General features: G+C 37.2%; 1 protein-coding gene across 1 annotated transcript in view; it reads right to left on the bottom strand.

Annotated features, from left to right (window-relative positions):
* Positions 1-24,819, bottom strand: part of HECW1 (HECT, C2 and WW domain containing E3 ubiquitin protein ligase 1) — a 434,806-nt gene that overhangs the window by 174,564 nt on the left and 235,423 nt on the right. The window contains exon 5 of the mRNA XM_055301338.1: positions 20,197-20,291. Coding sequence (XP_055157313.1) covers positions 20,197-20,291 — 95 coding nt within the window. The remainder of the gene's footprint in view (positions 1-20,196; positions 20,292-24,819) is intronic.

Genomic DNA, 24,819 nt, shown 5'->3' on the forward strand with positions numbered 1-24,819 from the left:
TTATAGACTACATTCATTCAGTGTGTGTACAGCTCAGATATAATTTATTCAATCAGCTCTGTGAGATCCTTGGGAAGTAAGAATCTACATTTTCTCAAGACTTTTTCCCTAAAGGAAGGTTGTTTGTTGTTGTTGTTTTTCTTTTTCTTTTCCCCCCAGAGTGTAACCCCTGAGTTGAATACTGGAACTGAAAGTTGTAAATCTGGAATTACGATTTTTATATTTGAAATTTTTAAATGCTCCAATGAAGTGGTAATAAAGAGAGTTTTTATAGAAAGGCCATTTGGGATTTAAAGACCAGAAAGTTTTCAGGTCGATTTTTGCCAACCTGATGATCATTTATTGGGCACTTACTGTGTAAAAGACACTGTGGCAGATGAGAACCCACATAACCCAAGTGCTGCCTGGGACTCCCTCCCTGGGAGGCTTGTTAAACTTTCTCCAAACACTGGCTCCAGGGCTGAGATAATCAAATACCTTTTACTTCTGTGAGTTCCTAAGGCTCTTAAATGGTAGGATTACTGGTGGTATTTTGTTGTTGTTGTTGTTTATATATATTTCCAAAGAGCATATACTATTTATATATTTTTAAAATGTTAAAAAGGATGATATGCTATATACTTATTTTGGTCCAAGTTTGATTTTATTTTTTTCTCGCATTTTTGAAATTTAAATTCAATTAATTACTATATAGTGTATTATTAGTTTCAGATGTAGAGTTCAGTGATTTGTCAGTCTTATATAACACCCAGTACTCATTATATCACATGCCCTTCTTAATGTCCATCACCCAGTTACCCCATCACCCACCCCCCTCCCCTCCAGCGACTCTCAGTTTGTTTCCTATGATTAAGAGTCTCTTACGGTTTGTCTCTTACTGATTTTGTCTTGTTTTATTTTTCCCTCTCTTCCCCTATGATTCTGTTTTGTTTCTTAAATTCTATATATGAGTGAGATCATAGGATAATTGTCTTTCTCTGATTGACTTACTTCGCTTAGCATAATACTCTCTAGTTCCATCCATGTTGTTACAAATATCAAGATTTCATTTTCTTCGATGACTGAGTGGTATTTCATTGTACATATACATATACACACATATATAACCTCGACTTTATCCATTCATCTGTCAATGGATATCTAGGCTCTTACATCATTATTTTGCTGTTGTTGTTGTCTGATTGCTGAAGCTAGGATTTCTAGTAGTGGGTTGAACAGTAGTGAGAGTGGACATCCCTGCTGTAATTCCTGACATTAAGGGAAAAGCTCTCAGGTTTTCCCCATTGAGGATGATATTCATTGTGGGCTTTTCACAGATGGCTTTTATGATATTCAAATATGTTCCCTCTGTCCCAAGAGGGGATTAAAACTCTTCAGAGTTTAAGGATGCTGTACTTTGTCAGATGCTTTTTCTGCATCTAAGAGGACCATATGGTTCTTGTCCTTTCTTTTATTAATGTAGTATCATATTAATTTGCAGATGTTGAATCACCATTGCAGCCCAAGAATAAATCCCAATTCGTTGTGGTGAATAATCCTTTTAATGCACTGTTGGATCCTATTGACTAGTATCTTGCTGAGAATTTTGGCAGCTATGTTCATCAGGAATATTGGTCTGCAATTCTCCTTTTTGATGAGGTCTTTGGTTTGGGGATTAAGGTAAACCTGGCCTTATAGAAAGAGTCTGGAAGTTTTCTTTCTATTTCTATTTTTTTAAATATTTTATTTATTCATGAAAGACACACATAGAGAGGTCAGAGACATAAGCAGAGGGAGAAGCAAGCTCCCCATGGGGAGCCTAATGTGGGGTTCGATCTCAGGACCCTGGGATCACAACCTGAGCCCAAGGTTGATGCTCAACCACTGAGCTACCGAGGTGTCTCCCATTTCTATTTTTTGAGACAATTTCAGAAGAATAGGTATTAATTTTTCTTTAAATGTTTGGTAGAAATCCCCTGGGAAGCCATCCATCACTGGAATCTTGTTTTTTTGGGAGGTTTTTGATGAATGCTTTAATTTCCTTGCTCATTATGGGTCTGTTCAGGTTTTCTGTTTCTTCCTGTTTCAGTTTTGGTAGTTCACACATCTCTAGGAATGCATCCATTTCTTCCGGATTGCCGAATTTACTAGCATATAGTTGCTCATAATATGTTCTTGGTGTTAGTTGTGATCTCTCCTCTTTTGTTCATGATTTTATTAATTTGGGTCCTGACTCTTTTCATTTTAATAAGTCTGAGCAGGGGTCTAACAATCTTATTACTTTTAAAGAACCAGCTCTTAGTTTTGCTGATCTGCTCTACTGTTCTTTTGGTTTCTATTTCATTGATTTCTGCTCTAATCTTAATTAATTCTCTTCTCCTGCTGTTATTTATTCTTTCTCCAGCTCCTTTAGGTGTAAGGTTAGGTTGTGTATTTGAGACCTTTCTTGTTTCTTGAGAAAGACATGTATTGCTATATCCTTCCCTCCTAGGACTGCTTTTGCTGCATCCCAAAAGTTTTGAACAGTTTGTGTTTTCATTTTTCACTTGTTTCCATGAATTTTTTAAAATTGTTTTTTAATTTCCTGGTTGACCCATTCATTCTTTAGTAAGATGCTCTTTAGCCTCCATGTGAGTTCTTTCCAAATTTCCTCTTGTAATTGAGTTCAAGTTTCAAAGCACTGTGGTCTGAAAATATGCAGGGGATGATCCCAATCTTTTGGTACCCAATTTGTGATCTATTCTGGAAAATGTTCCATGTGGACTCGAGAAGAATGTGTTTCTGTTGCTTTTTCAGATGGAATGCTCTGTATATATCTGTAAAGTCCATCTGGTCCAGTGTGTCATTTAAAGTCCTTCTTTCCTTGTTGAACTTCTGCTTAGATTATCTGTCCATTGCTTTGAGTAGGGTGTTAAAATCTTCCTTTTTTTATCCAATCTGATACCCTGTGTCTTTTGATTGGTGCATTTAGCCCATTTACATTCGGGGTAACTATTGAAAGATATGAATTTAGTGCCGTTGTATTACCCGTAAAGTCACTGTTTCTGTATATTGTCTCTATTCCATGTTACTTTGGGGCTCTCTCTTCGCTTAAAGGATCCCCTTTAATATTTATTGCAAGACTGGTTCAGTGATCACAAGTTCTTTTCATTTCTGTTTGTCCTCTAAGCTCTTTATCTCTCCTTCTATTCTGAATGACAGCCTTACTGAATAAAGTATTCTTTGCTGCATAATTTTCTCATTTAGGACCCTGAATATATCATGTCAGCCCTTTCTGCCCTTCCAGGTCTCTGCAGATAGGTCTGCTGCCAGTCTAATATTTCCATCCTTGTAGGTTAAGGACCTCTTGCCCCGAGCTACTTTCAGGATTTTCTCTTTGTTTCTGAAATTTGCAAGCTTCACTATTGTGTGTCAGGGTGTTGACCTATTTTTATTAATTTTGAGGGGGGTTCTCTGTGCCTCCTGGACTTGAATGCCTGTTTCCTTTCTCAGATTAGTGAAATTCTCAGCTACAATTTGCTCAAATATATCTTCTGCCCCACGCCCCTTTCCTCTTCCCCTGGATCCCAATTATTCCAATATTGTTTTACTTTATGGTATCACTTATTTCTCAAATTTCCCCTCAGGATCCAGTTCAACTCTGTTTTTCTCAGCTTCTTTATTTTCCAACATTTTGTCTTCTGTATCACTAATTCTCTCTTCTTCCATTTATCCTAGCAGTTTAGCCTCTACTTTTAACTGCATCTCATTAATAGCCTTTTAAATTTTGACTTGATTAGATTTAGTGCTTTGATTTTCCAGAAAGAGATTCTCTAGTCTATGTTTTTTTTCAAGCCCAACTAGTATCTTTATAATTGTTATTCTGAACTCTAGTTCCAACATCTTACTTATATCCATGCTGATTAGGTCTCTGGCATCAGTACTGCCTCTTGTTCTCTTTTTTGAGGTGAGTTTTTCTGTCTTGTCTTTATTGGGAAAAGTGGTCACTTTTCTATTTGTAGAGTTGTAGCTATTCTTCTCTTAGACCTCTGGTTGAGCTTGCAGGTGTTCCTGCCATGCTTTAATAGCTATCTGGCTGAATTCCTGGGACCAGACAAAACTAAGGTTTCCCAATTTTGATTTTAAAAACCTCTAATGTTTCAAGGCTAAGTGTTGTAATGTGTGAATATATATTTGGTTTGTCAGACTGTGAGATGATCAAGCATATGTAAATAAGAAATACTCATGTATAATTAAATATATGCATATATGTATATCTATATTTATATCTACATCTACATCTGTGTCTGTATTTATATGACCAAGGAGACAGGATTGGTGCTTTAAGATCAGCATTCTTCCCCAGTGTTGTTTCATTAGAGTCCCAGAAAATCAGACTCAAATCTTTACACTTTAATATATATTAAATACATACATAATTATATACTTGCTTGTATGATAATATATATTTATATAAATATATAAAATATATATTATGTATGACAATGGTTGATAGCAAGCTAGCTGTTTGAATACTCCTGAAGCATAAACACTGTGCAACAGGCAGCTAGGGTAGACTTTGTCAAGTCAGCCTAAGGAGACAGTGGGTCTCTGTTATGAACTGACTTATGTCCCCCCAAATTCGTATGTTAAGGCCTTAACTCCTAATGTAACTATATGTGAAGATAGAGCCCTTAAAGAGGCAATTAAGTTTAAATGAGGTCTTCAGAGCAGAGCATTAATCCAATCAGACTGGCGTCTTTATAAGAAGAGGAAGAGACACCAGAAATGCATGTGCACAGAGAAATGGCCAAGTGAGGATATAGGGAGGAGGTGGCCATCTCAAGCCACAGAGAAAGGCCTTGGGAGAAACCAACCCTGCCAATACTTTGCTCTAGGACGTCTAGCTTTCAGAAGGCTAGAAGAGAAGAAATAAATGTCTGTTGTTTAAGCCACACTGTTTTTTTTTTTTTTTTAAATGGAAGCCATGCTTACTAATATAGTCACCGTGTTAGTCCTCATTGCTGCTCAGGACTAGAGGTGAAGCTTATCGACATATAAAGGCATATGTCAATGGATTCAACATACTAAGCTACATTTTCAACATTAACAGATCAGACCTATGTATACAAGCTACCTACTGTGGACACCTGCCCCTGTGAAGTTCATGGTGGGTAAAGACCCCACTGAAATCCCTCTGAGCCTCAACAAATAAAACACTCACTTTTTGATTTAAACAAGTATTTCTTACCATGGCAAGTCTTGAGACTGAGGGTTTTGTGTGTGTGTGTGTGTGTGTGTGTGTATTTTAGCATTTTTAAGTGTGCTTTTTGATGTAAAGGTTAAAGTATATTTTGTTTAACCCATTTATGCAATAAATCATACAATATATATTTGGCTGATAAAACAATAATACATCCTCATAATTATTTTGCTCATCTCTTTATAGCTCATTAGTTTCCTTATTCATTTTCATCCACAATTTCTTCAAATCTTGGATTATGTGTTTGATGTGTGGGCAATTTCTATCTTCTTAAATGCTTGAGGATATCTGTCTTCCCTTGTCCTTACATATCTTTGACAGCTTATACAGTTGAAAATAAAATGTTTCCTTTAAATAATCATCTTGCCACGTTTAGTGCTGGGGAGGGAACATTCAAAGTTTCTTGGCTTTTGTTTTTTCTCAAGTATCCTGAAAGTTTCTCCTGCTTGTTTCTAGGATTCTTCACTTTGAAAATTCTTCCAGATATAATAGTTCCAGAGGCTGCGGCATGGTAGATTATCATTTTTTCCTCCTTATTTATGTGCTTACTAAATTTTCTACCATGAATATATATGTGTATTTTATTATATAAACTCCAGATATCTGATACATGATTAGGACTTTCAGTATTAAGTCTAAGGTGTATTTTTTAAGATTGGAACGGGTTTTTATCCTTTAGTTCATTGGTAATTCTTTTTTTTTTTTTTTTTTTGGAAATCCCTATCGTCCCTAGATTTGATCTCTAGATCTTCTTTATTCTCTATATTCTTTTTTAAAAGATTTTATTTATTTATTCATGAGAGATACACAGAGAGAGAAAGAAAGAGAGAGAGAGAGAGAGAGAGAGAGAGAGAGAGGCACAGGCAGAGGGAGAAGCAGGTTCCATGCAGGGAACCCGATGTGGGACTCCATCCCAGGTCTCCAGGAGACCAGGTCATCCGGGTCTCATGCCCGGGGCTGAAGGCAGTGCCAAACCGCTGAGCCACCCGGGCTGCCCTATTCTCTCTTTTCATCTCTTCTATTCTCATTCTCTTATTTCACTGGGTTTTAGGTGATTTTTTTTTTAGTTTGTCTTTTAACTCAGTGATTCCATTCCTGTAGCCTCTAGGTCAGACATCTGTGCCAGCTGTTTAAAGGCATCCCATTATCTTCTAGCTGTCATTTCTTACAAAGTCATTCTCTTACAAAGTTTCAAAGATACAGTGTAATTTTGGATCATTTTGAGAACACAAGTGAAATTTTCTAGAATTTCATTCTGCTGATTACATTGAATTTATTCAGGAGTCAAACACTATGAGTTTCCTTGTTTCTCTTCATTTGAACTACAGAATACTTTTTAAAGATAATGAATAACATCCTTCAATTCAAGAAATGCAACAGTTTCCTCATTTCAAATACCAATGGACTCTCCCCAGAAAAATCTATGCCAAACAGCCCAAGTGTTCATCAATGGATGATGAAGGGATAAATAAAATGTGGTATATATATATATTGCTCAGCCTTAGAAAGGAAAGAAATTCTGACACCTGCTATGACATGGACATTGAAGACATTATAAGAAGTGAAATAAGCCAATTATAAAAGGACAAGTATTGAATTATTCCACTTATGTGAATGAGATAGCTAGAGTAGTCAATTCATAAAGACAGTAAATCAGTAGTGGTTGACAGGGACTGGGTGGAGGGGGGGAGGAAAGTGGAGTTGTTATTTATATTTAGTGAGTACAGAGTTTCAGTTTGGGATGATGTTAAAGTTCTGGGGAGGGATGGTGGTGAAGGTTGCAGGACAATGTATTTGAATGTAATTAATGATACTGAATCATATGCTTAAAAATGGCTAAGTGTGCTTAAAATGGTTAAAATGGTAAATTTTATGTTATATATATTTCAGCACAGTAAAAACTTCTTTAAAATTTTAAATGAAGTACACCAGCTGTTCTCTGTGAAATGGGATATTTTACTCAAATTTGTATTTTTATATACAGGCAGATTAAAATGAACAAACTTCAAAGGGGGGGGGTGGGGTGGGAATTACACCAAACTGCATTGGCAGCACACACATCACTTACTCTCTGGGGGTGTGGTAACCACCGAGTCCCCAGTGTTGCCAACCTGCTTTGCCTCTAGCTTTTCCCACTTCAAGTTTGGGGCATCCAGTGACATTGTAACCACCAGAAATTCCTTTTGATATCTGTCCTGAGCACTTTCTTCATCTATGGTTTTAATTATAAACTTGTCTCTTAATATTGACCAAGTTTTTTGCTTTTTTTTTTCCTGTTTATCATCATATGAATGGAGGTGGGGGGTGGGGTGGGGTAGAGCAGACTGCAGTGAGGGCTGACACCTGCTTCCTGCTGTGGAAAAGGAGGATCTGGCATTGGCTTTAGTCTCTTATGTCAACATCTGCCAGGAGACGTTCTTTCCCTTCACATCATGGGTTAAATTGACACTACACATTTTTAAGAAACTTTTAAGCCCAGTCGTGGGAAGAAAATGGAAGAGAGGAAAGGAAACATTCTTTTTTATTTGATGCAACTGCCTTTTTTGTTAAAAAAAAAATACTGATTTTAAAGTGGCAAAACAACTATGATGAAAACACAAAATTTCACAGCCTCACTATTTTGAGGACTCCTGTTGATTTTTTTTTAATTTATTTATGATAGTCACAGAGAGAGAGAGAGGCAGAGACACAGGCAGAGGGAGAAGCAGGCTCCATGCACCGGAAGCCCGATGTGGGACTCGATCCCGGGTCTCCAGGATCGCGCCCTGGGCCAAAGGCAGGCGCCAAACTGCTGTGCCACCCAGGGATCCCTCCTGTTGATTTTTTTTAAAAAAAATCTGTTAGGGAATATAAATAGGAATAAAGGAAAGGAATCCATTGTTAGAAAATATAAACAAGTAAAATCCTCCTATTATTCATTTATTATTTATTATTCATTTATTTATTATTCATTTCTTACTTCCTTTCTTGAAAATAATTCTGTATTTATCTGTTTATTAATAAAAAAATTATATAAATGTGGTAATATTAAAAACACTGTTATATGCCTTACTCTTTTTTCACTTGATAAAACTTTCCCCATAATCACACTTGTATCCTCCTAATCTTCAACCCTTGGGATGTACCATCCAGTCACCCAACTATGGACACGTTGGTTTTTCTTGTTGTAGCTTTTCCTACAATGCACCAATGGATATTATTGTACATATATCTCAAAGATATTTTGCTAATATACTTAAGAGAAATTTTGATAAATTTGTTATATATTGGCAAACTGCCTCAAGTAAAATGGACCCAATAGTGTACACATGCCTCTTCCACACCCTCATCATTTCTAAGAACTATCAAACTTTTCATTTTTGCTTTCTGATTGGGGCATTGTTTTAAAAATTGACTTTATTTTTCTTTAAGAGCAATTTTAGGTTCACAGGAAACCTGAGCAGAAAGTAGAGAGAGCTCCCATATACCCCCTGAGAGCAGCATATACCCCCTGCCCCTACACACACACACAACCTCCCCCATCATCAACATTTTCCATCTTTGTTACAATGTATGAACCTACATGCTTCCATCATTATCACCCAAAGTCCCTGGTTCACACTGAGGCTCACTCTCGGTATGGGTTTGAACAAATGAATAATCATATCTTTGTATCCACCATTACAGTATCATATGAAATAATTTCACTGTCCTCAAAATTCTTTGGGCCCCTTATATTCATTCCTCCCTCCCCACAACCCCTGGCAACAACTTACCATTTTACTGTCTCTATGGTTTTACCTTTTCCAGAATGTCATATGTTTGGAGTCCCACAGTATATACAATTACAGATTGACTTCTTTCACTTAGCAATATGCATTTAAGATTCCTCGATGTCTTTCCATAGCTCGATAGCTCATAATAATATTCTATGGTCTGGATGTACCATACTTTTATTTATCCACTCACCTAATGAAAGATATCATGGTTACTTCCAAGTTTTGGCGATTATGAATAAAGCTGCTCTAAACATCTGTGTGTAGGTTTTTGTATGGTCTTAAGTTCTCAACTTTTTAAATAAACACCAAGGAGTGTGATCACTGGATCATATGGTAAAAGTATGTTTGGTTTTGTAAGAAACTACCAAACTGTCTTTCAAACTGGCTATATCATTTGTCATGCCACCAGCAATGAATGAGAGTTCCTGTTACTCCATATCCTTGTCATCATTCGGTGTTGGCAGTGTCTGGATTTTAGCCACCCTAATTGGTGTGTAGTGGTATCTCCTTATTTGTATTTCCCTGTTGACATATGATGTGGAGTACTTTTTCCAGGACATATTTGCTATCTGTATATCTTCTTTGGTCAGGTGTCTGTTCAGATCTTTTGCTCATTTTTAAATCGGGTTGCTTATTTTCTTATTGCTGATTTTAAGAGTTATATATATATGTATATATATATATATTAATTTTTTATTTATTTATGATAGTCACAGAGAGAGAAGAGAGAGAGGCAGAGACACAGGCAGAGGGAGAAGCAGGCTCCATGCACCGGGAGCCCAACGTGGGATTCGATCCCGGGTCTCCAGGATCGCGTCCCGGGCCAAAGGCAGGTGCCAAACCACTGCGCCACCCAGGAATCCCGAGTTCTTTGTATATTTTGTCTAATAGTCCTTTATTGGATATATCTTTTCCAAATATTTTCTCCCAATGTGGTTGTCTTCACATTCTTCTGGTGGAGTGTCTTTTCATGTGTTCACTGGTGATTGTACTTTTCCCCCTAAAAACTGACTTCAGGTTCTATGTAAGTTAAAGAAGTTAGCTTTTGCCTGATTTTTCCTGATTTCCTCTCTTCTTTCTATTTCCCACTTTTAACTTTTTAGAGTCTTTTCCATTCAGATTTTTAAAAAAGATTTGATTTATTTATTTATTTATTTATTTATTTATTTATTTATTTATTTATGAGAGACACACAGGGAGAGGGAGAGACATAGGCAGAAGGAGAAGCAGGCTCCTTGCAGGACTCCTATGCGGAACTCAATCCCAGGACTCCAGGATCACTTGAGCCAAAGGCAGATGCTCAACCACTGAGCCACCCGGGTGCCTCCATTCAGATGTTTTTAAATGTATCTAATACAATGATTGGTACTTCTCCTTTATGGCTTTGAGTTTTGTGTTCTGATTAGAATGAACTATTCCTCTCCAAGATTTTAAATTACACATATTTTCTTATTAGAATTTTTATTTTTATGTAAGTATTGAAAACTTCTACCCATTTGTACATGAGGAATTAGGAATAATCAGGGGGGTTATTATATATATATATATTACATATATTATATATATTTATATAATTAATATATGTATTATATAATTTGTTTAGATGCCATAATACCATATATGATAAAATCTCTCTTTCCCACACTGATTTTAAATATTACCTTAACTGTTAATTGAAGTCCCCAATATCCTGGATCTATTTTCTTACTCTCTTCTTTTCCATTGTTCTATTAGTCTCTTTCTTCATTAACTATTATAATTATAACTTCATAGCACGTTTTAATTCCTGGCAAGCTAGTCTTTCTTTATAATTTTCATTTCCCAAAACCATTAAAATTTTTCTCACATATTTGTTCTGATGAAGCTAGGGTTACTCTGCCGTCAAAAGCATCCTATTTATATTTTAACTGTAGTTATGTTGAATTTATAAATTAATTTACAGAGAATTCATATAGTTTAAACACTGAGCTTCTGAAACAGGGACACAGTTCACTTTTGCATATATTCAAATCTTCTATCTTTCAATAGTTCTAAATTTTTCATCAAATTGATCTTGCACATTTTTCCACTGTTATTGAGATATAATTGACATATAACATTGTGTGAGTTCAGCCTTTTTAGATTCCACAGATGAAATCATACGGTATTCTTCTTTGTCTCTGGCTCATTTTACTAGCATGATGTCTTTGAGGTCCATCTACGCCGTCACAAACGGTGGGATTTCCTGAATAGTATCTATCTATCTATCTATCTATCTATCTATCTATCTATCTATCTATCTATCATCTATTTCATATCATCTTCATCCATTCATCCACTGACGGACACTTAGGTTGCTTCCATATTTTGGTTATTGTGAATAATGATGCAGGGAACATGTGAGAGCAGATAACTTTTTGAATCATCGTTTTGCACATTTCTTAGTAAGATATTTTATTTTTCTTGGTTAAAATGAAGTCCTTTTTTTCATTATGTTTTCTAATTGGTTTTTCTTTCTTTTAGTAGAGTTATTAATTCTTATACATTAGAGATAATTTATTGTTTCTAAGAGTTTCAATCAATTATTTTGGGTAATATAGTCAGGTCATTTATAAGTGATGACAATTTTGTTCCTCTTTCCAATACTGAATCTTCATTTCTTGCCTATGTTTTCTGGGGAGCTACTAGAAATGGTTTCATTAAAGTTGATAACAAGACAACGAGATCACTATAAATACCCCTATTACTTAGCATTGCTCTGAAAGTACAAGCATTACTAAAAGAAAAAAATGTCAGATGATTTTTTTTGTATCTATGGAGAGGATGATGTGATTTTCTACTCACATGGTTTACAGTAATAATAACTTTCTGAATGTTGAGGTAACTTTACAACCTGGGTATAATGTTTTATTTTAATTTACATTTGAAATCTATTTGCCAATATTCAACTTAAGGATTTTATACTTACATTTATCAATAAGATTGACCTATGGTTTTCTGTTTTAGTGCTATCTTTGACAGTTCTAGTATCAGTGCTGTGCTGGGAAAGGAAAATTATTTAGAAGATTTTTTCTTTCTTTTTGCTCTAGATTTATTTATACCTCAATTATTTGAAAGACCTCACCTATGAATTCATCCATTTTGCTTTGTTTTAGAAAGAACAAATAGTTTTTAATTTGTCTACTCTAGGTCAAGCTCCTTGACTTTAATCTCTGGGAAGTCAACATTTGTATCATGGTGCCGAATAAAAACAAAAAGCTTTCTGTTTAAGAGGGAGGCCTGCATTTGGGATCCCTGGGTGGCGCAGCTGTTTAGCGCCTACCTTTGGCCCAGCGCGCGATCCTGGAGACCCGGGATCGAATCCCACGTCAGGCTCCTGGTACATGGACCCTGCTTCTCCCTCTGCCTATGTCTCTCTCTCTCTGTGTGTGTGTGATGACTATCATAAATAAAAATTAAGAAAAAAAGAGGGCTGCATTTAATTTTCATGTCCTCCTGTATCAGGCTCACTGGATATATCCATGTCTAGATTCATCTTTTTTCTAGATTTAGGTCTCTTATCTAGGTATTTACTACATGTTTTCTTTCATTAAGAACATTCTTGGTTTTATATAGGGTTGCCAAAGACTAGGGTATTTACTCCAATAAAGGGAAAGGTAGACATTAAACAGCACAAAGCCTGACAAATTAGGTCTCTTTATCAGCAAAGAGTGATACTGGTGTTTTCTCTAACAGTGATAAGCTTTCTGGGATCATGAATCCTGTTAAGAAACTGATGATTGTCTGGGATTCACCCCCCCAGGGCATGCATGACCACACCCATATAACATCAGGGCTTTACAGCTATCCTAGCCCTAGTGAAAGAACACGGCTCTTACAAACATAGGATCTCCGGTTTCCACTAGTGATATGTGTCTAGGTATTTTCAAATGTAGCTTTTATGGAAAATCAAGAGACTATGATTTAACATTTTGTTTCCCACACCACAGAAAGGAAGGATGCAAACCCCTATGACAAAACAAAGGTGGTAGAGGAACCTTATCAGGAAATACCACCTCTAGACTCAAGACCTCAAAATTCCACTTCAGAATAAGCTCTGAATCTCTTCCCCTGAAACAGAAAAAAATTTTAAATGTTGGGCCAGATGGGATCCAAACTTTCAGGATACCTTTTTTTTTTTTTCAGGATACCTTTTTAAGAGGCATGATTTTAGATAGGACCTGAGTAAATTCTTTAGAGAAGAATGCTTGGTATGGCTAGGACTTCCTTTCCTCTTATTTCTCTTCTACAAAAATGGGTCCATCTAATATGTTACCTAAAATACAAATGCCTAAATATTCCCCTGCATTAGTCTAATCAAAACCTCAAGGGGTTTGTGCTGAAGATACAATAATATGCCCCCCCACACCTGGATAAAATAGTGTAGAAAAAAATAAATGGCTTGATCAGGAATCCTGGCCATGATTTGATCTCCATGTAGAAAGTCTTCCATCATGTTCTGGGCCTGCTCATTCTTGTTCCTCCTAAAGTGCCCTATATGTTCACTCCCAGAGCACTTAGAATAGTCCTTTGGTATTGCCTGTTTTCTTGTTTGTCTCCCTGCTGCTCAACCCCATCCCAGGCTTCAAGAGGACAGTTATTTATTCTGTTCAGTTTTGTATGACTAGTGGTCAACACAGAGGAGCTCATTAATAAATAACTGAATAAATGAGTCATAGAATCCATAGGTTACATAAAGATGTACAAAAGAACTATGTTTTGAGCAGACTGCCAGGGTTGGGGAATCAGAGTGCTGCCTGTATTAGGAGTGAGACAAAAGGTGACTATGGATTCTCAAATAGAAGAAATGATATGTCCATATCTAACCATAAAATTGGTGCACGGGATCAAAAGGTTAAAAAAAACCTAACCACCAACTTCTCCCTAATCCCCTGAGAAACCCATTCCCCAGTGCCCCTGGATTTTGTGGAATGGAGACAGACTTTAAAGTTACAATAGTGAGGAGATCTTGTAAAATACCCCCTTATAAAATCATTCTATAGCTCGCTAGTAAATGTCTGGGCAACACTGATCCTTTGCATGTAAATAAATAATGCATGCAGTTATTAGCAGGAACACTCAAGTTTACATTTATTGTGTTTTGCCTGTAGCATTTGATTTATGGCTTCTACAAAGTTTTCTTAAGTTCACTCATAATGAAAGGCTAACAGGCATATATATGAGGGGAAGAAATGAAAAATTAGAATACTGTACAGTCTAATTACTTCAGACTTCTTGCCCTTTTAGTCCTAGAGATTGAGTCCTAGTCTTAGTCTTAGAAATGAGATTATTTCATTTAGAAGCTTATTTTCAGAATATTAGGCACTAAGTCTCAGTATTTCATCTCATCATAGGACTATTGACGAAGTTCTCTTTTAGTGCCTGGTTGGATAGGTACCGGTGGCATGCTACAAAAATAAATTATGGATGTGTTAGTGAGAAAAAAGACAAAACAAAATTAATTTACAAAAGGCTCCTACAGCTAGTATAAAATCCAAGTCATAAAATAAACATCATGTCACCTTCCCAAAATGTCATGGGGTCAGGTTTCCAGAATCAGAACTGGAAAAGAAGGCAGATGTAAGAATATGTTTGTAGGGCACAAGTCTGGTGAGATCACAAAATGTCCAATTCCAACTAAATCCTTACAAGGCCCCGTTTTCTTAAGATTTAAGGAAAATGGCTCTGAACTTGCCTCAAGTCCCTCTTTCACTGTGTAGAGGCAATTCTTTCATAGTACAACTCATTTAAGGAACTAAAATTATGAAAAAGTAGCCTTTTGGGAAGTGCTGCCATCCCAAGGTTTGCTCAAGGCTGTCTGTGCCTGGGGGACTGTGAGAACCTCTGCTGGGTCCCTCATGGATCCAATGCCAGGGCCACCCCAGCAGAGCAGCGCCATCCATCCCAGTTAACAAGAAGGATAAACTCTTTGCTCTTCCATTAATTTGGGGAGTACTTCTTGACACATTTGGTGGTGAAGTTAAGACTCCATCGAACTGACAGGATGAGCACTGGGTGTTATTCTGTATGTTGGCAAATTGAACACCAATAAAAAATAAATTTATTATATAAAATATAAAAAACAGCAACTAAAAAAAAAGAACATACAGGATAAAGGGGATCCTTTGGTAAATTGAGAGACCTTCACCCTCAAACTGAGGACATATTGCAATTGATGCTTATCGAGAATGACTTCAATCAGCAACTAGTCTTCCACTTAATCTCTGCCAAACGTAAACCACAAGACCATTTTATTCTTTTCTGTGAAGTTGATCAAATTATCAGTTTATGTCTAACAATTCTTGACAGTTGATCTCCCCATTCACTAGCATGTGAGTTAATTTTGCAACTTATCTGGCCAGAGTGTTTTCCAGGAGATTTGTTACTTTAAGGTAGCTAGCCTATGGTTATTTTTAATAATTTAAAATACTTTTCCAAAAAGTCTGCTTTTAAAATTCCCAACACAAATATTACTAGAACCAAGTTTAATGACTTAAGAGTTTGGGGGCTATTTATTCACCTATTTGTCCATTGCAGGAGACCCAGACTGTTTGTGGAGGAAAAATCTCAATCTCATCTATTTTATTTTTTATTTTATTTATAAAGATTTCATTTATTTATTTTAGTGAGAGAGAGCTGAAGCAGAGAGAGGAGCAGAAGGGGAAAGAGGGAGGGAGAGGGACAAGCAGACTCCATGTATCCAGCTTCCAGAGCCTGGAGCCAGATGAGGGGCTCAATCTCAGGACCCTTAGATTATGACCTCAGCTGAAACCAAGAGACAGCCACTTAACTGACTAGCCACCCACACAGGTGCCCCATCAATCTGATCTTATTTTAGAGTACTAACTTAACCTACATTCTCAGAAAAATGTCCTACTCACTTGATTTTTTTTTCAAATAGGAGAATGTGAACTGTATCTCTGCTAAAGGGTTGACAAAGCAAATGAATCTGTGAACATGAACTTATGGAAAGATATTTCACATTTTGGCAGAGAACTTTGATCTTTCTGCTGTTCAATTATTAAAAACTTGCTTGCAGAGACACTGGATCAAAGTGGTGGAAGAAGGAGTAGAAATGGATTTTGTTCACTTCCAATATCTCATTGAAAAAGCTAGAAAATTATATATATATAATCAGGTATATATGTATATACCTGAAGGAAAAGCTGGAAAATTCACAGTGCTGAGCTAAAACAATTTACCTGCCCCATCTTTTGGCGAATTGTAGGTATGGAGAGATTTCTGTCCTTTGATGTATAAATAAGGAGATGGAAAAAATATCATGAGGCTTAGAAGAGAGACTGATGCACAAGAGAAAGGTGGCAAAAATGCTGAAAGAGCTTATTTTGAACATGATTTTCTATAGAAAATATAAGTAAAATATAAAACATATGGTAGATGCTCCCAATAAGATACAAACAATATGAAAAACAAAGTGCAGGGTGATATATGTCATATGTTCTTCAGACCTAACACAATTTAGGTCTCCTTTCTTGTCAGGCCTGCGGCACTTTATAACCCCACACCTCTGCACTTGCTGTCCTGCAGGTGCCTTACCTCAATCCCAGGCCTCTCAAATCCCATTCATGCTGCCCACACGCTCCCTCCTCTGAAAGCCTTCTCAGCCACTGCAGGCACCTCCTCACTGCTTTCTCTACACACCAGCCCAATGGGTTTTCACACGCGAGCACCAGACATTTCAAGTAGTATTTTTTTTATAAATTAATTTTTATTGGTGTTCAATTTACCAACATACAGAATAACACCCAGTGCTCATCCCGTCAGTGTCCCCCTCCGTGCCTGTCATCCATTCACCCCCACCCCCCGCCCTCCTCCCCTTCCACCACCCCTAGTTCATTTCCCAGAGTTAGAAGTCTTTATGTTCTGTCTCCCTTTCTGATATCTCCCACACATTTCTTCTCCCTTCCTTTATATTCCAGTAGTATTTATAACTCATAATAGAATAACCATGAGTTCTCAAGGCCAGGACTTGTATTTCATTGAGTTCTACACCCCTTACTCATCATAGTTTCTGACATACAATTAGTATATACAATTAAGAATAATAAAAAAATGAGACCCTCTGAAAGGTAAGGATAGGTGACAACCTCTTTTTATCACTAGGTCCTCAACGATTGTTAGTAGGAAAAAAACAGGATAAGGGGGAATGAGGAAATGAGAAAAATAATGAAAACATATTGTGCTCAAAACACTGAAGGGCTGATTATATACTAAAGGGGCATTTGACATCTTTTCCTCCTTTTCAAAGAATTATACGTTTAGCATATTGCCACAGAATAACTCATTGACCCTTGGGACTTGACATAATGGCCACTGGCAGCCATCTTTCCATAAGAGATTAGTGCAGTACCAGAAATCCTCCACTGAAAAGTGGATAAAATGGATACTTCAAAGTTTATTGGCAAATTGATTTTGGAAAACTTGAATAGCATTTCCCCTTAGAAACAGTGTGCATAAGTCCTTAGACCAGACTGCAAACACTTATTTCACCCAGAAGGCTGCTAGATTATATCAGTAACTAAACTGAGATTTTTTTCAGCTCCATCACCAGATAGCCAAATGGTTATGTAACCAAAATGGCACTTCCTGCCTGTCTCACAGATGTGCTGTGAATCAACTAAAATAAGGCAAGTGAAACTCTCCAAAGAGTGCACCAGGCTGTAATAGCCACTAGCTTAGCTATTATAAAACCCAACTGCACTTCTGCAGGAAAATGCATACTCCCTCTGCGGATGACTCCAACATGGCAGTGCGAGGACTCCTCTCCGTCCCTGGCATCATTTGGCCTTATGATCTGGTGCTCACATGTGTGGGGATTAGGAACAGAAACAACAGTTGTCTGTGGAACATACATAAAAGGTCAACCCAAGTGTCTACTGATTTATAGGAGAAAGTCATTAAGGGGATGATCATGAGGATGACAGCATTGCAAAAGTACGTCAAGCTATCAGAGATTTAAGCATAAGCAATGCTGGCACAGGTGGGATAACAACGATGAGGTTGGGGCTGACTCAGATTCAATGCAATCTCCTGACCTTTCCTGTCAGACAGTAGCTTGAAGCACTTCCCATGCTGTTTCCTCTTCTCAGACAGCCCTTGCTTCTTGTTGGCAGCTCCTGGAAAGCCTGTTTGTTGACAGTTTATCCCACTTCGTAAAGCTTGTCTACTGTGCAATCCAGGCAGCTTTCCAGGTAGTTGGCACCTTGTTCCAGGTGGTTGGCATCTCTTAGGCTTACACTGCATACCTCTGTGATGATATGTATTGCATTTTGCATTGGTCTGAGAAGCAGATTATATCTGGAGTCCCCACGAGGCTGAGTTCAGAAAAGCCAAATGCTCCAGAGAGTCCTCTCTAAAAAAGGAATCCTAAAGATTTCAGGGCTGCCCAAGCTCACCCACAGTACCACTCCAGGCAGAAACAGGTGAAGAACTCTCCTCCCCCATTCCAGTCTTGAGTCAAAAAGGCTTGTCCATCAGTGGGCAAGCCCATCCTGGCTGAGAAATCAGTGTGTCTGGAGAGAAGCTGCCTCATTGCATGACATGCTGTGCCTGCGTCTGTAAGGTTTTTCCTGAGTCAGCTGCCTCCACTTCCATCCTCCTTTCTTCTCTCCTGTGTGTTCAGGGTCTCTCTGCTTTGTCTACCTTGTGCCTGGTTCAGCCCCAGCTCCAGCTTTGCCACCTTGGATTTAGCTCACGCTCCTTGCCTTGACAATTGGCTACTTATGTCAGGGCCTCTTTGGCTTTTCCAGGTACCCTCTTTTGAGAATTCCCCACATGTGATGGGCCCAGAGAGCAGAGTTTGGCACTCTGGGAATACTTCTCTAAATCACCACACTTATGTTTCTGTCTTACCCAGTAAAATGACAGACATCACTCTCCAGTCTGTCTGACTACTGCAGGATAAAATGGTACAAGCAGTCAGAAATGCAGACGGTCCCTCTCTCTCCCTGGCCTTGCCTCCTGCTATATGTCATCGGACAGGAAGCCCTGGACCTCCTCTCTGGCCAGAATCCAGTTCTGCACCAGCTCTATGGATGGAGACAGCCCAGCCCATGGCCTGCTTATCTTGCTTATACCACCAAGGACTCCAGTCATTCATCTTTTACACCTTGAAGAACTGACTTATGAAACAGCAAACCCAAGTCTTTAGAGGCAAAGTTCTTTCTTTCTTTCTTTCTTTCTTTCTTTCTTTCTTTCTTTCTTTCTTTTTCTTTTTTTTTTTTGGCAAAGTTCTTTCCAAATCATTCATATTTCATTTCAAATTTTCCTGCTGGAGCCCAACGTGGGGTTTGAACTCACAATCCTGAGATCAAGACCTGAGCAAAAATCAAGAATCCAATGCTTGGCTGACTGAGCCATCCAGGCTCTTTCTTTTTTTTACACGGAAGAAACTAAATCTTTTTTACTTACATCACCCTGACAAAGTCCTTACTGGTTTTTGGTCAGCTTCCCCCACTGAGAAATCTTTAATTTATGTGAAAAGGAAGTGGAATGCCACTTGATAGCAGATTTCAGCTAATCAGATGTATTGAAAATGGAGGTAAGAAACACCACAAAGATGCAAACTAGCCTGTAATTTAGGAAAAGACAGCATCTATTCTTGGAGTACTGAGCAAAACCAGAGAGGAACAAACAAAAGATGTGTCTTAAATCCTTGGTCTGCAACTGTGAGCTCAGGTACACTTAGGCACTGCAGGCAGTTTCCTCATTCATATAAAGGAAAAAAGGACCAGCGATTGTAGTCTTTTCTAGGTCTACTATTTCATTATTCTATAACCAAAATCAGTCTGAGTTTATAAATTTCTATTCCATAAACTTATTTATAAGCCTAAAAAGAAATTAAAACGTATGAAAATATAAATACTTAAGACCAAGGAATTTTAAAAAATATGTTCTAAAGGAACATTTGTTATTCACTGCTATTAAGCATGAATCTATTACGAACATCTCACTATTGAAGTCTAACATTTCTCAAACAAAAAGTGATGCAATTTTAATAAGTTTGCCTTTGGATCCCATTCCTTTTCACTATTTTGAGATGCATTTCTATCTACTTATCATAAGCTACCACTATATCCCCATATGTGTACTACCACCCACACACACACACACACACACATGGGAAAGCAAAGAAACACCAGGGTTAGCTCTGACCAAAGAGGAAGAAATGGGACTTACAGGAGCTGCAGAGTTTTTGACTGTGACACTGGGGGTGGTGGCTCGGAGGGCTCCACTCACACCATGGTAGTATTTGAAGCAGATCTTAGTTTCAGCTGAAAAACAAAAATTGCACGGTACTGAGAAGCAGAGTAGAACCCACGAAGATATAACCATCTCCAGAGGGACACCCCAGGAACTGCCATGTAGTTCCTCCTATGAGGCAGGCAGGCCACATCTGATGATGCTTATTCAACTTGTGGCTCCATGGACAGATCTGACATCTTTCTAAATATCTGTCATCAAAAATTGGTCTTTGTACCCAAGTGACATCCATTATTCCAACTTCTCAGCATCCATCCTATCCCATTAGAGGTTATTTGTTTTAAACCCTTACTTCTAAGATTCTAGGTGGTTTGATGCCTACCACCAGTCCACCAGTTCTGTAATTTTTGGTTATTTAATTGTGATTAGTGGTTAGTGTCTTGGCAATTTGGAGGAGGACTTTGAGAAGTTACTGAAATACATGGATGGGAGGCATATTTTATATTTTCTAAACCAAGATACACATCAACGATAAACTCTTTGCATCATAGTCTGCTTTTCTTCAAAATCCTGTCTACATAAATAGAAAAGATATGGTCTTGGGGGCCCACGCTGCCTGAGTTTGCATTTCAACTGCGTTATTGACAATCTGTGAGACACAAGCAAGTCCCTTAACTTCCCTCAACTCATGTTCCTTGTAAAATAAATAGAACTAACGATAGTACCTACCTCACAAGGTATTGGACAAGTAAATAAAAGTTCTTAAAGTGCAAATAGTGCAAGATGAGCATGATGACTAAAGACAAAATCTGTGGCCAACCTGAGTCTAGTTCATTTGAAGGTGACCTGCTTTTCCCAATTTACTGTTTGTAGGATTTTTCCTTTAAATTTGAAAAATTTGCCAGGCTATGTGTTAGCCCGTTGTATTAATTTTGTTTGCAACAACATGAGAAATCTCCACTCTGATATCCTGTTTCTCAAATCTGGGAATTTGTCATCATTGATAATGTTTCAAAAAATAATGTCCACAATTTTCTTAGTGTGTATTTTAGATATGCTCTTTACAGAAAATATGGACAATGAGAAAAGTATAAAAAAATTTTCTGTGACTGTTTTTATCCACATATAAGATTATAAGCTTTAATACTATATGTAATACAGTAAAATAATAATGTAATAAAACTGCATTTTAAAAATTAGCATTAAACAAAGAGGTTCAACTATCAAACCTTTGTTGACAACATTCTTTGCATTGAATTGATTTGTAATTTTAAGTATTCCTGTAATTTTGAAAATTTGGGCTGTTCCCTAAAAATGAATGACTTTTTGAAAATTATGTGGAGTTCAAGTTTGCTCCCTAGGATAATGGAGCAAAACATGATGGTTACCCACCCAATATCCATTCTGCCTTTCCTCCTTAATGACAAAATCTCAATTTTATTTTGGATGGTAATGTCCAACTAAAATACTATGTTTTGGAGCCTCCCTTGCAGATAACACTTTTGTTGTTTTCTATTGTTACTTTGGGGTTTCTGTTATCTTTAGACTTTATTATATGTAGAAAGGCTTCTTGACATAGAAGATATGAGTATTGCAATATTATTCTTTAGAAGATGTGAATATTTTAAGGATTCTCCCTTTTTGTGGCCCATCTGCTTTCCAAAATGCACTTTACACTTTCATCAGAAAATGTAGCTCTGACCATTTAATGGAACCCTTGTTAATATTAAGCATTATCAACTAAATATAAGCTTAAAATAATATTTGACTTTTATTTCATGTATTTGATTAATAGTGAGATTAAACATTTTTTCATCAAATTTTAATTAGCCATTTGTATTTACTCTTTCTTATCCATTGAACCATACTTGTCATGATTTCCCACTGCCTGGATGAAACCTGAGTGCCCACCTTTTAGTGGATATGTTTTTAATTCAGATATGTCAACACTTTCCATTTCCCTTCTTGAGTTATTCTTTCCCTGTGATGATTTTGCATTATTGTTGATTGCCTTTAAGGTCTTGGTGGACAATCTTACAACCTAGTTCTGCATTCCCCAAGGCACCCGACAGTTGTCTGCACATAGTTAGGTATACACATCCAGATCCACTATTGCTTCAGCCTGGAAGGCAAATGTCTTATAGGTTAGGGATCATGGAGGAACACTGAATAAAGCAGTGAGCCTATATAACTGGGCAACCTCACTGAGCCTGTGTAATTCAAGTAACTCTGTCTGTAGGTGACAGTGACATTAGCAAGGAGGGCCAGTGATCTCACCTCAAGCACAGTTGGGTGGAAGGAAATTTTAGATAATGGGCATTCTGAACAGGCACTACTAGCTTCCCTTTCAAATAAAATTATTCCAGTGCCTTTAAGTAAGAATGATCAGGGTAGGTAAGAACCATATGATCCTCTCAGAAAAAGCATTTGACAAAATAGAGCATGCATTCCTGATAAAAATCTTCAAAGTAGGGATAGATAGAACATACTTCATCAGCATAAAGTCCATATATGAAAGATTCAAGGCTAATATCACCTTCAAAGTGGAAAAACTGAGAGCTTTTCCTCTATAGTCAGGAACAAGACAGGGATGTCCACTCTCACCATTACTATTTAATTTTTTTAAATTAATTTTTATTGGTGTTCAATTTACCAACATACAGAATAACACCCAGTGCTCATCCCGTCAAGTGTCCCCCTCAGTGCCCGTCACCCATCACCCCCACCCCCTGCCCTCCTCCCCCTCCACCACCCCTAGTTCATTTCCCAGAGTTAGAAGTCTTTATGTTCTGTCTCCCTTTCTGATATTTCCCACACATTTAACACAGTACTGGAAGTCTTAGCCTCAACAATCAGACAACAAAAAGAAATAAGGCAACCATATTGACAGGGAGAAGTCAAACTTCCACTCTTTACAAATGACACAATACTCTATGTAAAAAACCTGGAAGACGTCACCCCTCCATTACTAAACCTAATACATGAATTCAGCAAAGTTGTAGGATATAAAATCAATGTACAGAAATCTGTTGCATTTCTATACACCAATAATGAAACACCAGAAAGAGAAATCAAGGAATTGATCCCATTTACAATTGCACCAAAACACATAAAATACCTAGAAATAAATCTAACTAAAGAAGTAAAATATCTGTACTCTGAAAACTATAGAATACTTGTGAAAGAATTTGAAGAGGACACAAAGAAATGGAAAAGCATTCCATGCTCATGGATCAGAAGAACAAACATTGTTAAAATGTCTATATTACCCAAAACAATCTACATATTTGATGCAATCTTTTTCAAAATACCACCAACATTTTTCACAGAGCTAGAATGAACAATCCCAAAATTGGCATGGAACTACAAAAGACCCCAAGCAGCCAAAGCAATCCTGAAAAAAAGAAAAGCAAAACCAGAGACATTATGATTCTGGACTTTGAGCTATATTATAAAACTCTAGTCATCAAGACAGTATGGTACTGGCACAAAATCAGACACACAGATCAGTGAAACAATAGAAAATCCAGGAGTGGATTTAATCTTTGACAAAGTAGGAAAGAATACCCAGTGGAAGACAGACAGTCTCTTCAACAAATATGTTGAGAAAACTGGACAGCAATATGCAGAAGAATAAAACTGGACCACTTTCTTACACCATATACAAAAATAAATTCACAATGGATGAAAGACCTAAATGTGAGACAGAAATCTATCAAAATCCTAGAGGAGGACACAAGCAACTTTTTTGACCTCGGCAGTAGCAATATCTTACTAGACACATCATCAGAGGAAAGGGAAACAAAAACAAAAATGAACTATCAGGACTTCACGCCAAGATAAAAAGTTTCTTCACAGTGAAGGAAACAACAAAACTAAAAGGCAACATACCAAATGGGAGAAGATACTTGGGTTAGTATCTGATAAAGGGTTAGTATCCAAAATCTATAAAGAACTTATCAAATGCAACACCCCCAAAATAAACCATCCAATTAAGAAATGGGCAGAAGACATGAATAGAACATTTTTCCAAGGAAGATATAGACATGGCTAACAGACTCATGAAAAGATGCTCAACATCACTCATTATCAGGGAAATACAAAACAAAACCAAGATGAAATACCAATTCATACCTGTCACAATGGCTAAAATTGAGGATGTGGAGAAAGGGGAATCCTCTTACACTGTTGGTGGGAATACAAACTGGTGCAGCCACTCTGGGGGACAGTATTAAGGTTCCTCAGAAAGTTGAAAACAGAACTACTCTATGATCCAGCAATTGCACTACTAGGTATTTACCCAAAGGATGCAAAAATACAGATTCAAAGGGGTACATGCACTCCGATGTTTATAGCAGCATTATCAACAATAGCTAAACTATGGAAAGAGCCCAAATGTCCATTGCCTGATGAATGGATAAAGAAAATATAGTATATATATATATATATATATATATATATATATATATACAATGTGATGTTACTCAGCCATCAAAAAGCATGAAATCTTGCCATTTGCAACAAAATGGATGGAGCTAGAGTATTATGCTAAGTGAAATAGGTCAGTAGGAGAAAGACACATATGGCTTGATCTCACTC

The sequence above is a fragment of the Nyctereutes procyonoides genome, unplaced genomic scaffold (genome assembly GCF_905146905.1).
Source record: "Nyctereutes procyonoides isolate TBG_1078 unplaced genomic scaffold, NYPRO_anot_genome, whole genome shotgun sequence".
In the NCBI taxonomy this organism is placed as follows: domain Eukaryota; kingdom Metazoa; phylum Chordata; class Mammalia; order Carnivora; family Canidae; genus Nyctereutes; species Nyctereutes procyonoides.